Here is a 12,461-nt window from a genome sequence, read left to right as displayed (position 1 = left end):
ACAAGAGAGGGGGTGGGGACCATGGAGCTAAACTGATCCCTATCAGTGCCTTCTGCCTGCTTGCCTCAGGGACCAATTTAGTTTCTCTCTGTCCAATACACATTTCAAGATTTCATCACTAACTCTAGGACCATTGCCTTTTATGATGCAAAAGATCACAGACCCAAGAAGAGTCTGTGAAATGCATGCATGAATTAAGAGTCATCAGAAAATACATGATAAAAATCTTAGCCAGATTTTGTATGAATTTTCAATCACTCTTTAGTCAATTATCCTTACAGAGTTTTTGTTTTAGAGGCAACAGGTGTCCAGGTACTCAGGACCAGAACCAAGCAAATTCACATTTTGATAAAATCAAGAGCCTGATCTGTGAGGCAAGAAAAACTCAAGAAAAGAAGAATTTTTGAGAATTTCACATCTTATTAAATAAATAAGTTGAGGGAGGGACAGATCTCTTCTAGGGCATACCTTTTGCACAGTGCTAGGATTCTGGCCCTATAGAAAGGAGGGATAAAGAAAACAGAATCATTTTGAATTCTTGCAGCATTTCTCAAATATTTTATATAGTGATTTGGTTAATTTAGTAAATCTAAGCAATTTTCTGCAATGTCATCTTACATTTTCTTCTCTTTCTACTTCCTCTATTCCTTCCTTTCTTCCAAGACTCTCTTTGAACCACTTGATGAGAAAACATCTAAGGGCTTACAATATGCCAAGGATTATTTTAAGTATTTGGGATATAAATGCAGAAACTGATTTTAACAGGGGTAGAAAATCTATAAAGGGTAGTGATGGCCTGAATGGGACATTTTGGTTTGGAAAGTTGCTGGGATGATGAGGGGAGCCACAGGGACCAGTATTCTTTCTGTCTTTAGTGACAATAGCCATAAACCAAAACCAATCTAATTCTAATTGACCCCTTATAGGTTTCAGGGGAAGCCTCATTTGGTCATTGTTTGGGTCCTGATAAGACTCAAATTGAATGTAAATGTCATTTCTGCTCGGGCCAGAAACCCTAAGGGTCTTTCCCTCCCAGCTTCACTCACTTAGTTTATTTTGGATTAGTTGAGATTCTTTACTTCAGTGATTTAGCAATCATTGAATAGGTGCAGCCTCAATCAAATTGAGACCTATCAAAAGGTCAAGATCTCCCATTTCATGCAGAGCTATCTAGATCCATATCTAACCATAAGACTTGGATGGCTCTGGAGGGGAAAGTGAGGCTGGTGATCTTGCACAGCCTATAAGTCAAGGTCCTCTTTGAGAACAAAGGACAAACAACCCCTTCTTTCTTCTTTGTTTTCCTTCCCTCACCACCATCTCATCCCCTGCCACTGAATACTTTCATAATAAACATACATTCTCACTATTGGAAGAAAATAAAGTGATGCTTGTCTTCTATAATCAGCCACCAGAGAGACCTAAAGACACCTCTTTGTTGTGTGATTCAAAAAAAGCAAACATTCAATCCAAGTAAAATATTTTCTACAAAAAATTTATTGAATAATTTTATAGAACAGGTCATGCCAAAAATTAGAAATCATAATAAATGTAAGGAATAGTGTACAAAAATAATTTATATAGATATGTTATTAATAGTGGCATTTCATTCTAGTAAAGACTAACCAGTAATCTTTCCAAAGAATTTTTTAAGATGTTAAATATGTTTTAATAATAATACATACAGACGCACAGGCACACACAAACATACATATGTACATCAAGTATTTTTTTCTTTCTGAGTTTCATAGTCCCCCGTGATATTGTTAAGAAGAATAAGGACTAATGTCTACATGTTCTTAAAGTACAAGAGAATATTCACTAGGTAGAATAATGGAGCTATGACTAAGATTTTTCCCTCCCAATCTCTTTTAAGTTAACACCTTATATGAATAATTAAGTCATGCTTTTCAGAGTTACTACCAGGCCCATCCGTGCATTCATTATAAGTGCTACCCCAGTGCATTTATTATGGTTCTACCCTCAGTGTCTGTTCATTTACCTGGCTAGGTATTTTATGAATTGGAAATATCATCATTTCCTCTCCCACTCCAAAAAGCAAACAGACATTACAAATATTCCATGCCAGCCTGATTACATCTGGCTTATTCTTTGCTTAAGAGCATTGACTTCCTTCTCAATTTCATAAGGAAGATCAGCATTGACTTGCACTTCAAAGTACTTCTCAATGTCCTCTACCTCCTTCTCCCAGAACTCCTTGGAGATGCTGAAGAGCTCTGTCATATTGACATCTGTCAGGCCCTTGAGATTGAAGGCATCTTCAGAAGGGATGTAACCGATGGGAGTGAGCTTAGCATTGTCTTCTCCATTGATCCTATTGAAGATCCATTCCAGGACCCGGGAGTTCTCCCCATATCCTGGCCAGAGGAATTTGCCTTCCTTGTCCTTTCGAAACCAGTTGACATGGAAGATCTTGGGCAGTTTAGCTGCTGGGCGCTGCGCCATACTGAGCCAATGAGCCAGGTATTTCCCAAAGTTGTAGCCAAAGAAAGGTCTCATAGCAAATGGATCGTGCATGATGACTTTGCCTATTAAACAAACAGAGTAATATGAAATGTACATGGCATCTCTAACAATATTTCCTAATAGAGTGAGAGTCAGGGCTTTCCATAAATATTGAAAGACAGAAAGAGACAAAGAAAGAGATAGACGACAGAGACAGAGTATGGGGTTATTACTAGAGAGTGAGCTTTAGTCAAGGAGATTTAACTCTGACAAGTTATCAGCTCTATGTATGTGCTTTAAGATTGTCAGTGATAAAAGATCTAACTAAGGAATTTTCAAAATCTGGACCAAGAAAAAAAATAGGTACATAAGAGTGACAATAAGAGAAAAAGAAATGAAATACAAGATCAAGTGGGCAAATGTGCTTGATATTTTAAACACTAACGGAAAAAACTTGCTAGCAAACTCTAATTCATTTTCCCCTTACCTTTGTGCTCAGCAGCTGCTGTTGCTTCTGACCGCATTGAGGCCCCAACAAACACTCCATGCTGCCAGCTCATGGATTCATAGACCAGAGGTACACCTTGAGCAAGAAAAAATGTATTTTAGAGCTTGGGATTCCACTCAAGTCCTCCTCAATTATGTCAATATAACCTGGAAGTGACCCCTGGCTGACGAAAACTACATCCCTGGGACATAATTCTGGCAGGCTCCAGGGGCTGGACAGATTGAGAGGGCAGGCTTATTGATTTGTCATCTGAGGACCAGCCTAGGTGTGTGCGTTTGCTCAGTGACTCAAGCAGCCCCCACAGCAATTCTGCCTTTTCTGTGAAACAATGTTCTGGAAATTTCCAGTGGAAGCACTGAACCTTTTCTAGATTTCTCTAAAAGCCGTACACCAGGAGGGAAAGGATGGTGTGATGGACAGGCTGATATTCAGGAATACCCAAGTTCAAATTCTGCTTCTTATAATCACTAGCAATCACTAAACTCTGTGTAACTGAAATGATTCTCTAGTATTTACCTAAGACTCAGGCTATACAATCCATACCAGTGGAGGAGGTCACTATGCCCACAACAGGGAAACCACAGGCCCAAACAATAACCCACAGCTTTTAATTTTTAATAAATGCTGTTCTCACCAACAGGTCTCCGGCCTCCAAAGATAATGGCTTCTATTGGAACTCCTTCTGGAGATTCCCAGGCAGGGTCAATAATGGGGCACTGGTTTGCCGGAGTGCAGAATCGGGAATTGGCATGGGCACAAGGCTCCCCTGGGCAAAGAGGAAGGGAAAGGTTGGTTAGATTATACAGTAGGAGTAAGTAGCACACACATCACGGCCTTATTTGTCTGCTCTTACCAGACTCTGGAGTCCACTCCTTGTTTTTCCATGATGTTAGTGTCACACCTGGGCCTAAAGGTTCATCGATACCTTCCCAGTAAACACCCCCATCACTTGTTTCTGCTACATTGGTAAAAACAGTGTTCTTCTGAATGGTCTTAATGGCATTAGGATTTGTTTTCACAGAAGTTCCAGGAGCCACTCCAAAAAATCCATTTTCTGGATTAATAGCCCTTAAATTGCCTGAAAATTTTAAAATATTGAAATAGAAGTGAGTATGAAATAAGCCTTTACACTTGAAAATGTATTCTAATTCATTTTAAGAATAACTTCCCCCCCTCCTTTCTGGCCAAATTCAAAGCTCTTTTTTGTATTTCTCAGTTTCACAATAAAGACTCATTTGGAATTTAGGTTTGATTTCCTTCTGTATAGCATCACATTAAATTTCAAGATTTTTGAAATTCTTCTGCTCTTTAGATAGTTTCCCATCAAACAATATTTTGATGGGTTAAATATGTAAACAAATCAGGAACATATGTATTATATTTTTAATCCAGATTTTTAATTACTCAAAAACACATTTCTAACAACCATTTCTCTTAGAAATATTTATAAATAATCTCAAATGTTTTGAAAGCAAAACAACCCCCCCAACACACAAATATTCACCTGATCCCCACAGGCAAAATAGGAAGAACCAAAATAGTTACCTTGCTCATCAAATTTCATCCAAGCAATATCATCACCAACACATTCAACTTTCCATCCTGGGAGCGTTGGATTCATCATTGCCAAGTTGGTCTTCCCACAGGCACTAGGAAAAGCTGCAGCAAAGTACTTCTTCTTACCCTCAGGATTTGTGATGCCCAGTATCTGTGGAGAAATGGAATCCTTATAGAACAGCCATTTGCCCTACAGTAGATCTTTCAAAAGCCAAAAGAGGTAGGAACCCCTACTTCTAAATATTTGCTATCAGTATTAGTGTTTCAAAATGATAAAATCAAATTGACAAAAATATTGATTAGAATATCCAACTCTCCATGACCCACCCCATTTGGGGTTTTTCTTAGCAAAGATACTGAAGTGGTTTTGCCATTTCCTTCTCCAGCTCATTTTACAGATGAGGAAACTAAGAAAAATAGGGTGAAGTGACTTGATCAGGGTCACATAGCTAGTAAATGTCTGACACTAAATTTGAACTCATGAAGATGAATGAAGTGTTTATAGAATTATAGTATCTTACAGTTGAAAGAGATCTCAAAATCAATCTTAATTAACCTCTACCTAAAACATGAATCCCTTTACAACACTTCTGACTCATTAATCCTAGTGTTTCCTTTGAGACCTTGCAGAATGAATCTAATCTCTCTCTCCCTCTCTCCCTCCCTCCCTCTCCATCTCCTTCTCTTTCTTTTGGATGTCTTCTTACCAGCATATGTTCCGCAAGCCAGCCTTCTTCCTTAGCAATCCTGCTTGCTATTCTGAGGGCAAAGCACTTTTTTCCCAGGAGGGAGTTTCCACCATAACCACTTCCAAAGGAAATGATCTCTCGGCGATCGGGAATGTGGGCAATGAGGGTCAGTTCTGGATTACAGGCCCAGTTGTTGACTAAAGGTTCTATAAAACATGACACAGACCAGTGAGTATCATCTCTCTGAATGGAGCTTGCCTAAAATTTGGCTAACAGCTAAAGGAGAAGGTTTCAGTGCACTTACTTTTTAAAGGTAAAGGGCAGCCCACTGAATGGAGGCATTTTACAAATTCCCCATTTCCCAGTGCTTCTAGCACTGCTGTTCCCATTCGGGTCATGATCTTCATGCTGGCCACTACATAGGGGGAGTCTGTCAGTTCAATGCCAATCTTTGACAGAGGAGAACCAATGGGGCCCATGCTGAACGGAATGACGTACATTGTTCGGCCTACAGAACAAGAAAGCATAGGTGAGAAATGGAACAGGGAATATCAGGCTCAGTTTGAAGAATTATCCTTGGAAAAGGTTTGTAAAGGCTAATAGCAAAATATGAATTATTTCCCACTTGAAATATCCTATTTTCCCCAATTAAACATTTAAACCATGATAAGGAGATTTAAGTGTGTACTGAAATTGTTATAACCAAACTTCACTTTGAATTATTCTTTGGGATCTACATCTCAGGCAGCTAGGCTGGGCAGAGTGCTGGACTGGGGGGTCAGGGAGACCTGAGCTTGACCCTAGGCAGATCACAACTTCTTAACCAGTAAAATGAGGACAGCACTTCACTCACAGGATTGTTGTGAGGATCAAAGAAGATTTTACATACATACATACATATATATATATATATATATATATATATATATATATATATATATATAATGCTTTTTGCATAGCTTAAAGTGCCATAGACATGCTAACTAGCATTATCATTACCATTATTAAAATAGCTTCAATGTAATAAAATAAATATGCCTCTTCAATTTTGTCATTTTTACAGGTGAAATTTTAAAACTATCAGAGGCAAAAACAAAAGTCCTTATGGTTAGAATTATATGTTGGAATAATCGTGGAAAACCATACTTGTGTCGTCATATTGAGTGCTCTGCTCACCTTTCATGCATCCTGGAAATCTGGCGTTGAAGGCTTTCTCAAAGTCCTCCTCGGACATCCAGCGGCCCAGCTCACTGATTCCCGTCTGGGGGATGGGGACCGTGTCTCTCTGCTCCGGGGTGATGATGACCGTTTTGCTCTCAATTCTCGCCACATCTCTGGGGTCAGTAAGAGCCAGCCAGCTGGCAAAAGCCAAGACCACATGTGTTATTATTTCAGTGACCCGAGACAGTAGCATCTAAAGGCCTCAGGTGGAAGATGGCAGGCGCACCTCACAAAGGCCAAACTAGTGTAAGCGGGAGATGGACTCCCCAACCCTCCCTCCTCCTTCCCCTCTCTACCTGGTGACTTCCTACGCGTTTCTGAATGAATGGCTGGATGGGAACCAATGTCCCGCCACCCCCCGCCGGGAGGAGGGCCGCTCCTTCCTTCCTTACCAGTTTTCGTACTTCCTCAGCTTCCGGATCATGCCCTGCTCCACCATGCAGTCGAGGACGGCCCCGTTCTCCTCCTCGGAGCCGTCGCAGACGTGGATCTTGTCCGGCTGGCACAGCCGGGCGTGGCTCTCCACGAAGTCTCGGACGGCCTGGGGCAGGGCCTCCAGGCTGCCGCGGACCACCTGGGCGGCGTGGTTGGCGCTGTTCTGCATCTGAGGAGGCATGGCTGGCGGAGGCGGCGGCGCGCTCTGAAAGCCAGACACACTTTCCGTTATAACGGGCACACCTTCCAAGGAGCGTCCCTCTCGCGGCGGCCGCGGCGTCTGGAACAGACGGGGGTTGGGCCTTTCTAAAATTAGCTACAAGTATATAGAAAGGCTCTACTTACGCGAAGAGCGTGGGAGAGCCCGGGGCTTGTTGTTGTGGCTTGTCGGCCCTTCCTTGGGAAGTGCTTCTTCCTCCTGGGAAGTGTGGCTCTGGAAGCACAGCCTCCCGCCTTAAATACTCTGGAGGAAGGCGGGCCCAAGCCCTCACCCAGGATGAGGGAGGCTCGGCCCTGACGTCAGAACAGTATCTTTTGGCCAGCAGCCATGAACTGTTGGGGCAGGGAACAGCTTGCAACCATAATGGCCGGGGTGAGGGCTGGTGTTATCGTTTAGCACTTATTTAACAGACAGCTGATTAATGAATACAAGCAGGGTTTTTTTCCTCCGTTGGACTGTCCCCAGTGAGTCCTTGCACAACTTGTTGACTTGCTAAACTTTGACCTAGTTCACTGTGGATGAAAAAAAAAAAAACCACCCACCCGTCCTCAGAGGCCTTTCTTGAAAGGCAGATGAGGGTTAGTGCGCTGAGACCTGAGTCTCTGGAAATGATTCCTAGACTGCTTAGGCCGTAGGCATAGGACAAACGCTCACACTTCGTGTAGTCCCTACAAGGGTGTTAGCGGACTGAAAACCGGATTCGGCTCGCATCCCAGGGCCATTGCCTCACCTTGAACCCACGGAAAGTCTAGTCTGGGGGCTCCGACTGAGCAGAGATTAGGTACTTAAATGCCGGCTTTCTGATCGAGATTTACAAGGAAGTGCCCCTGATGAGAGTGGTAGAAAGCTCCTGCATGCAGGAGGCTGGGGGCCCAGCGGGGACCCCCGCTCTGCCCCCTACTGACTTTAATCACGTGCTCTGCTCACTTCCAAGGGCTATGAGAATGTCAGTGGGGGCCATTGTGAGCCTCTATTTCCCGATCTGTAAAATGAAGGAATTAAGGAAGAAGACCTTTTAGGTTCCTTCCAGCTATTAATCTGTTATGATTATCGCTTTTTTATAATTGGTGGAAATGGGGATCCTTCCGCTTAATTTGGGGTTAGATATTATATGCCTCTAAAGATAGTCCTGTGCAAATGTATTGCTGGGGAAAGAGGGAGAGGAAATTAAAACACAAACCATGATGCATTTTTAAAAATTATAACAGACAAATAGAACTTTCTTTTTCTAAACAAGTCCGTAAGTCAAATATTTATTAATTTTGGATTCTTCTACTCACAAATTTCTCTGTCAGGAGAGAAAAAACAATTCTGGCCTCATCAAGACAAGAAAATGAAGAAAGGTGGGAAGAGAGCTGTGGCAAATCGAATTCAACCATCATTTATTGTTTACAATATGCTTGGCCCTATGATAAATGCTAGGGTACAAATAGACATCCCCCAAAAGATAAGTCTCTGTCCTCAAAAAGCTTACTTTCTAATAGAGGAAGATAACCAAAAAACGAACAAATGGAGAAAGAAGTCTAGAGAAAAGAGGGACATAGTGGGAGAGGCCTCCTAAGTTTTTCTGGATTGCTTTAGATCTACAGGTGACAGACAGCCCTTGGTCCTCCCAGGTATCAGTGCCTTTTCCTGGGAGAATACCTCCCCATCTATTTTAAATACATCTGATAGGTACCAAAAAACCCATATTCTATATGGGGAGAGAACATGTAAATAACTAGCTACCTATCAGATACTTTCAAAATAAACAGGAGGTATTCTCACAGAAAAGGCACTAACCAATCTGGGGGGAACAGTAGAGGGCCTTGATGGGACTTGAACTGAAGCTTGAAAGTCACCAGGAAGCAAGTGAGTGATGGAGGTTATGGTCAAGGAACTGTTTAAGTCGTCCACTCCATTCATTGTTCACTGAATGATAGGGTGATGAAGGAAAATGTAAAAAGACTGAAAATGCAGGAAGACTTTGGATTATGAAGAAATTTCATGGCCAATAGAAGGTTTTATGTTTGATCCTGGAAGTAATAATAAATTAGTTGAGCTTACTGAGGCAGTAGATAGAGCTCCAGGCCCAGAATTAAGAAGAGTCATTTCCCCAAGTTCAAATCTGACCTCAACTTATCAGCTCTGTTACATTGGGCCAGTCACTTAATCTTATTTGCCTCAATTTCCTCATCTATAAACTAAGCTGAAGAAGGAAATGGCAAACCACTCCAGTATTTTTGCCAAGAAAACTCCAAATGAGGTCATGAAGAGTCAGACATGACTGAAACGACCGAACAACAACAATGAGCTCATTGAACAGCAAGGTGATGTAGATTCACGATTTAGAAAAATTTCCTTGGCAAATTGTTTACCATCTCCAGAAGGGGGGAGGGAGAAGAGAGAGAAAGAAAGTTTGTATCATGAAATTATAACAAATTTATGTTATAAATTGTCTTCTGTTATTAAAAAAATAATTGGGAACTAAGTGAAGGATGGATTGGAATGGAAACAGACTGGAGGCTGTGTTACTAGTTAGGTTAGTTCTGATGTGGACCTGGACTAGGACCGTGGGTATGTGAGTAAAGAAATGGGTTCATAGGGGAAATGGTGGAAAGGTGGGAATGACAAAATTTGGCAACAGATTGGATATATAAGGTAAGTGAAAGTGAGAAGTCACCAAAGTGAATGAATGGGAAGGTAGTGGTACCCCAAAATTTAAGTAATAGAGGAGTTTGGAAAAGGCCATTAGGTTTGTCAAGTAAAATGCTGGTAATGTTGGAAAGGATGATTTCAATTAAATGATAAAACTAAGAGCCATATTGCAAAGGATTCAAAATAGAGTAAGAGAAGAGGAAATAAAGGCCCTCTAATGTCAATGGTTTTCTCAAGAATTTTAGCCATGAAGAGGACAAATATAAAATGAAAGTTTTCAGGGACAGTAGAATCAGGTGAAGGTTTTTTAAGGATGGGGGAAGAGATGTTTTTAGACAACAGGAAAGAAGCAGATTTAAAAAAAAACTAGAGTGGGGACGATAGGGTAATCTGCTAGAGAAGTGATCAGATCCAGATGAGTGTAGAAGGGTTGGCTTTAGCAAAAAGAAAAGCTGTCTCTTCATCTGAGACCACAGTGAAGGATGAATTAAAGCTGTCTGGTTGATGAGATAAGGAGGAAAAAAGATGGTAGTTTTTGGCCAGAGAGAGAGAAGAGAGAGAAGAGGAGAAAGGGAGAGAGAGAGAGAGAGAGAGAAGAGAGAAGAAAAGAAAGAGAAGAGAGAAGAAAAGAAAGAGAGAAGAGAGAAAGAAGAGAGAGAGAAAGACAGGGAGAGGGAGAGACAGACAGAGACACAGAGACAGAGAGGGAGGGAGGGAGGGAGGGAGGAAGGGAGAAAGAGAGAGAGAGAGAGAGAGAGAGAAGAGAGAGAAGAGGAGAGAGCAAGAGAGAGAAAGAGGAGAAAGGGAGAGAGAGAGAGAGAAAATGAGAGTGAGAAGGCAAGAGAGCATGCCAATCTTGGAACATACATTTACTGAATAGGAGACAGATCATAATTCACTAAAGACAGAAGGAAGAAAAAAATAAAGACATAGAAGCCAATAGAGGAGACAGTACCCAAAAAGAAGGGAATAGTACAAAGTATCAAAAGTTGTAGAAAAATCAAGGAAAACGAAGACAGCAATTTACGATCCTTGGTAACTGGAGGGAACAGTTTTCATTAAAGGGTAGGAATTGGAAAACCAAATTACAAGGGGTTGAGAAAGCAAATTACAAGTGGTTGATTAGAGCCAGTTTGCATGTTAAGAAATTGGTATTTGGGGAATCTGAATTCACATGAATTCCAACTTTTATTGGATTAAAAAAAATTAAAATTAAAAAAGGAGTTGTGGTTTTCCAAACCCATGAGAGTTCCAAAATCTGATAAGAAAGACCCCGTCCAAACAATTTACTTGCGTAAATCAACTGCTAGCTTTTATTAGCCAAAGATGTCACTTGATGGATCAATTGATTAACATTCCTTTGGAAGTTTCCACCAATACAAAAAACACTGTTGAGAGTTCCACTAAAATGTTCTGTGAAAATCATCACCTTAAGTCTACCTGGTCATTCAACCTTTATTGATTTTGTTAGAAACAAATATTTACAGTTTCGTTTTTTGGTTTTTTTTTTTTTTTTTCATTTACCAGACCATCTCAGTGTTTCTCTAGATAGGCAAGTATTTTAAAGGAGTTAACCGATTTTTGTATCTTAAAATGTTACAGCTGGAAAGACTTGAGTGAGAATTTAATCTAATTTAATCTAATTCTCCTATTATAGGGATAGTTATAACCCACAGAGGGAAAGCACTTACTTAAAAAGATTCACACAGCTAGTTAATGTACTGCCAGTACCATTCTGCCACTTTGTCCTATCAAAAGTACCTTTTATGTTTTGCTTAGCTAAGATTTATTTCGAGGCAACACTGAGTATTATGTAGAAGGCAAATTTACATCTGTTAGTTTCATGAGTTGACAAATTTTTTCCATGAGAATTTTTAAAAAAATATTTTCCAATCTAGATCCTGAGTCAGATTCTTCTGCTCACTCTATTTGTAAAATCTAATTTCATTACATGGAACTTAAATAAAGAATATTAAATATTTTCCAATCTAGATCCTGAGTCAGATTCTTCTGCTCACTCTATTTGTAAAATCTAATTTCATTACATGGAACTTAAATAAAGAATATTAAGTAGTCCAAGTTTAAAAGCCTTTATAGAGTATATTACACATAAACACAATATGAGATCAGAGTCAAAGGTAAAATGCATCTCAAAGGTCATCTGAGATGTTTGATGAGTCCATTTCTCTCTTTTTACAGATAACATAATGATATGTGCAAACAAGAAGTGAAGTGCCTTTATCAAAGTCAGGCAGGTATTTAAGAGTCCTAATTTGAATCTAGAGCTGCTGACTCCAGATCTAATAATTTTTCTCGTTACTAAGCCTATAGAGAAAGCTAGTTCCAAATGTTTCTTTTTATTTTGGAAATAATTTCTGAAATAACATCAAAATGTAATTTGGACTCAAAAATTACAAAACTGTAGTAAGTAGTAAGAAAAAACAGAATGAAAGTTTTGAGCAAGGAAAATTAATATAAACCTGATGTAGGTGATGTACAACACCAGATAATGGTAGGCACCAAAAGTTGGGATTCAGTCATGTGAAGAATTCACAATGGCCATTCTTTTTGGCAAAAAGTAAGTTTAGCTAGGGAAGAGGTTACAGACAAAAATGAAGGGATCCAACAGACACGGGGAATGGTAACTATGAAATAGCACAGTGGGAGAGCATCTGAAAGACAAGTTCCTCAGTGGTACTTACAATTATCCAGCAGAAAAGGAGCAGCC

General features: G+C 40.2%; 1 protein-coding gene across 1 annotated transcript; it reads right to left on the bottom strand.

Annotated features, from left to right (window-relative positions):
* Nucleotides 1-1,479: 1,479 nt before the first annotated feature.
* PCK1 (phosphoenolpyruvate carboxykinase 1) lies at nucleotides 1,480-7,330 on the bottom strand. The gene is made up of 10 exons (XM_051976644.1): nucleotides 7,222-7,330; nucleotides 6,834-7,081; nucleotides 6,397-6,578; nucleotides 5,525-5,728; nucleotides 5,239-5,426; nucleotides 4,520-4,682; nucleotides 3,828-4,052; nucleotides 3,609-3,740; nucleotides 2,954-3,049; nucleotides 1,480-2,549 (listed from the first exon to the last, which is right to left on the bottom strand). Exons 2-10 carry the CDS (start codon nucleotides 7,055-7,057, stop codon nucleotides 2,095-2,097), a joined length of 1,869 nt encoding a protein of 622 aa, XP_051832604.1. The 5' UTR covers nucleotides 7,058-7,081; nucleotides 7,222-7,330; the 3' UTR covers nucleotides 1,480-2,094.
* Nucleotides 7,331-12,461: the final 5,131 nt, after the last annotated feature.

This window comes from Antechinus flavipes, chromosome 2 (genome assembly GCF_016432865.1).
Source record: "Antechinus flavipes isolate AdamAnt ecotype Samford, QLD, Australia chromosome 2, AdamAnt_v2, whole genome shotgun sequence".
Lineage (NCBI taxonomy): Eukaryota > Metazoa > Chordata > Mammalia > Dasyuromorphia > Dasyuridae > Antechinus > Antechinus flavipes.
This window is presented reverse-complemented; position numbering and strand designations above follow the sequence as displayed.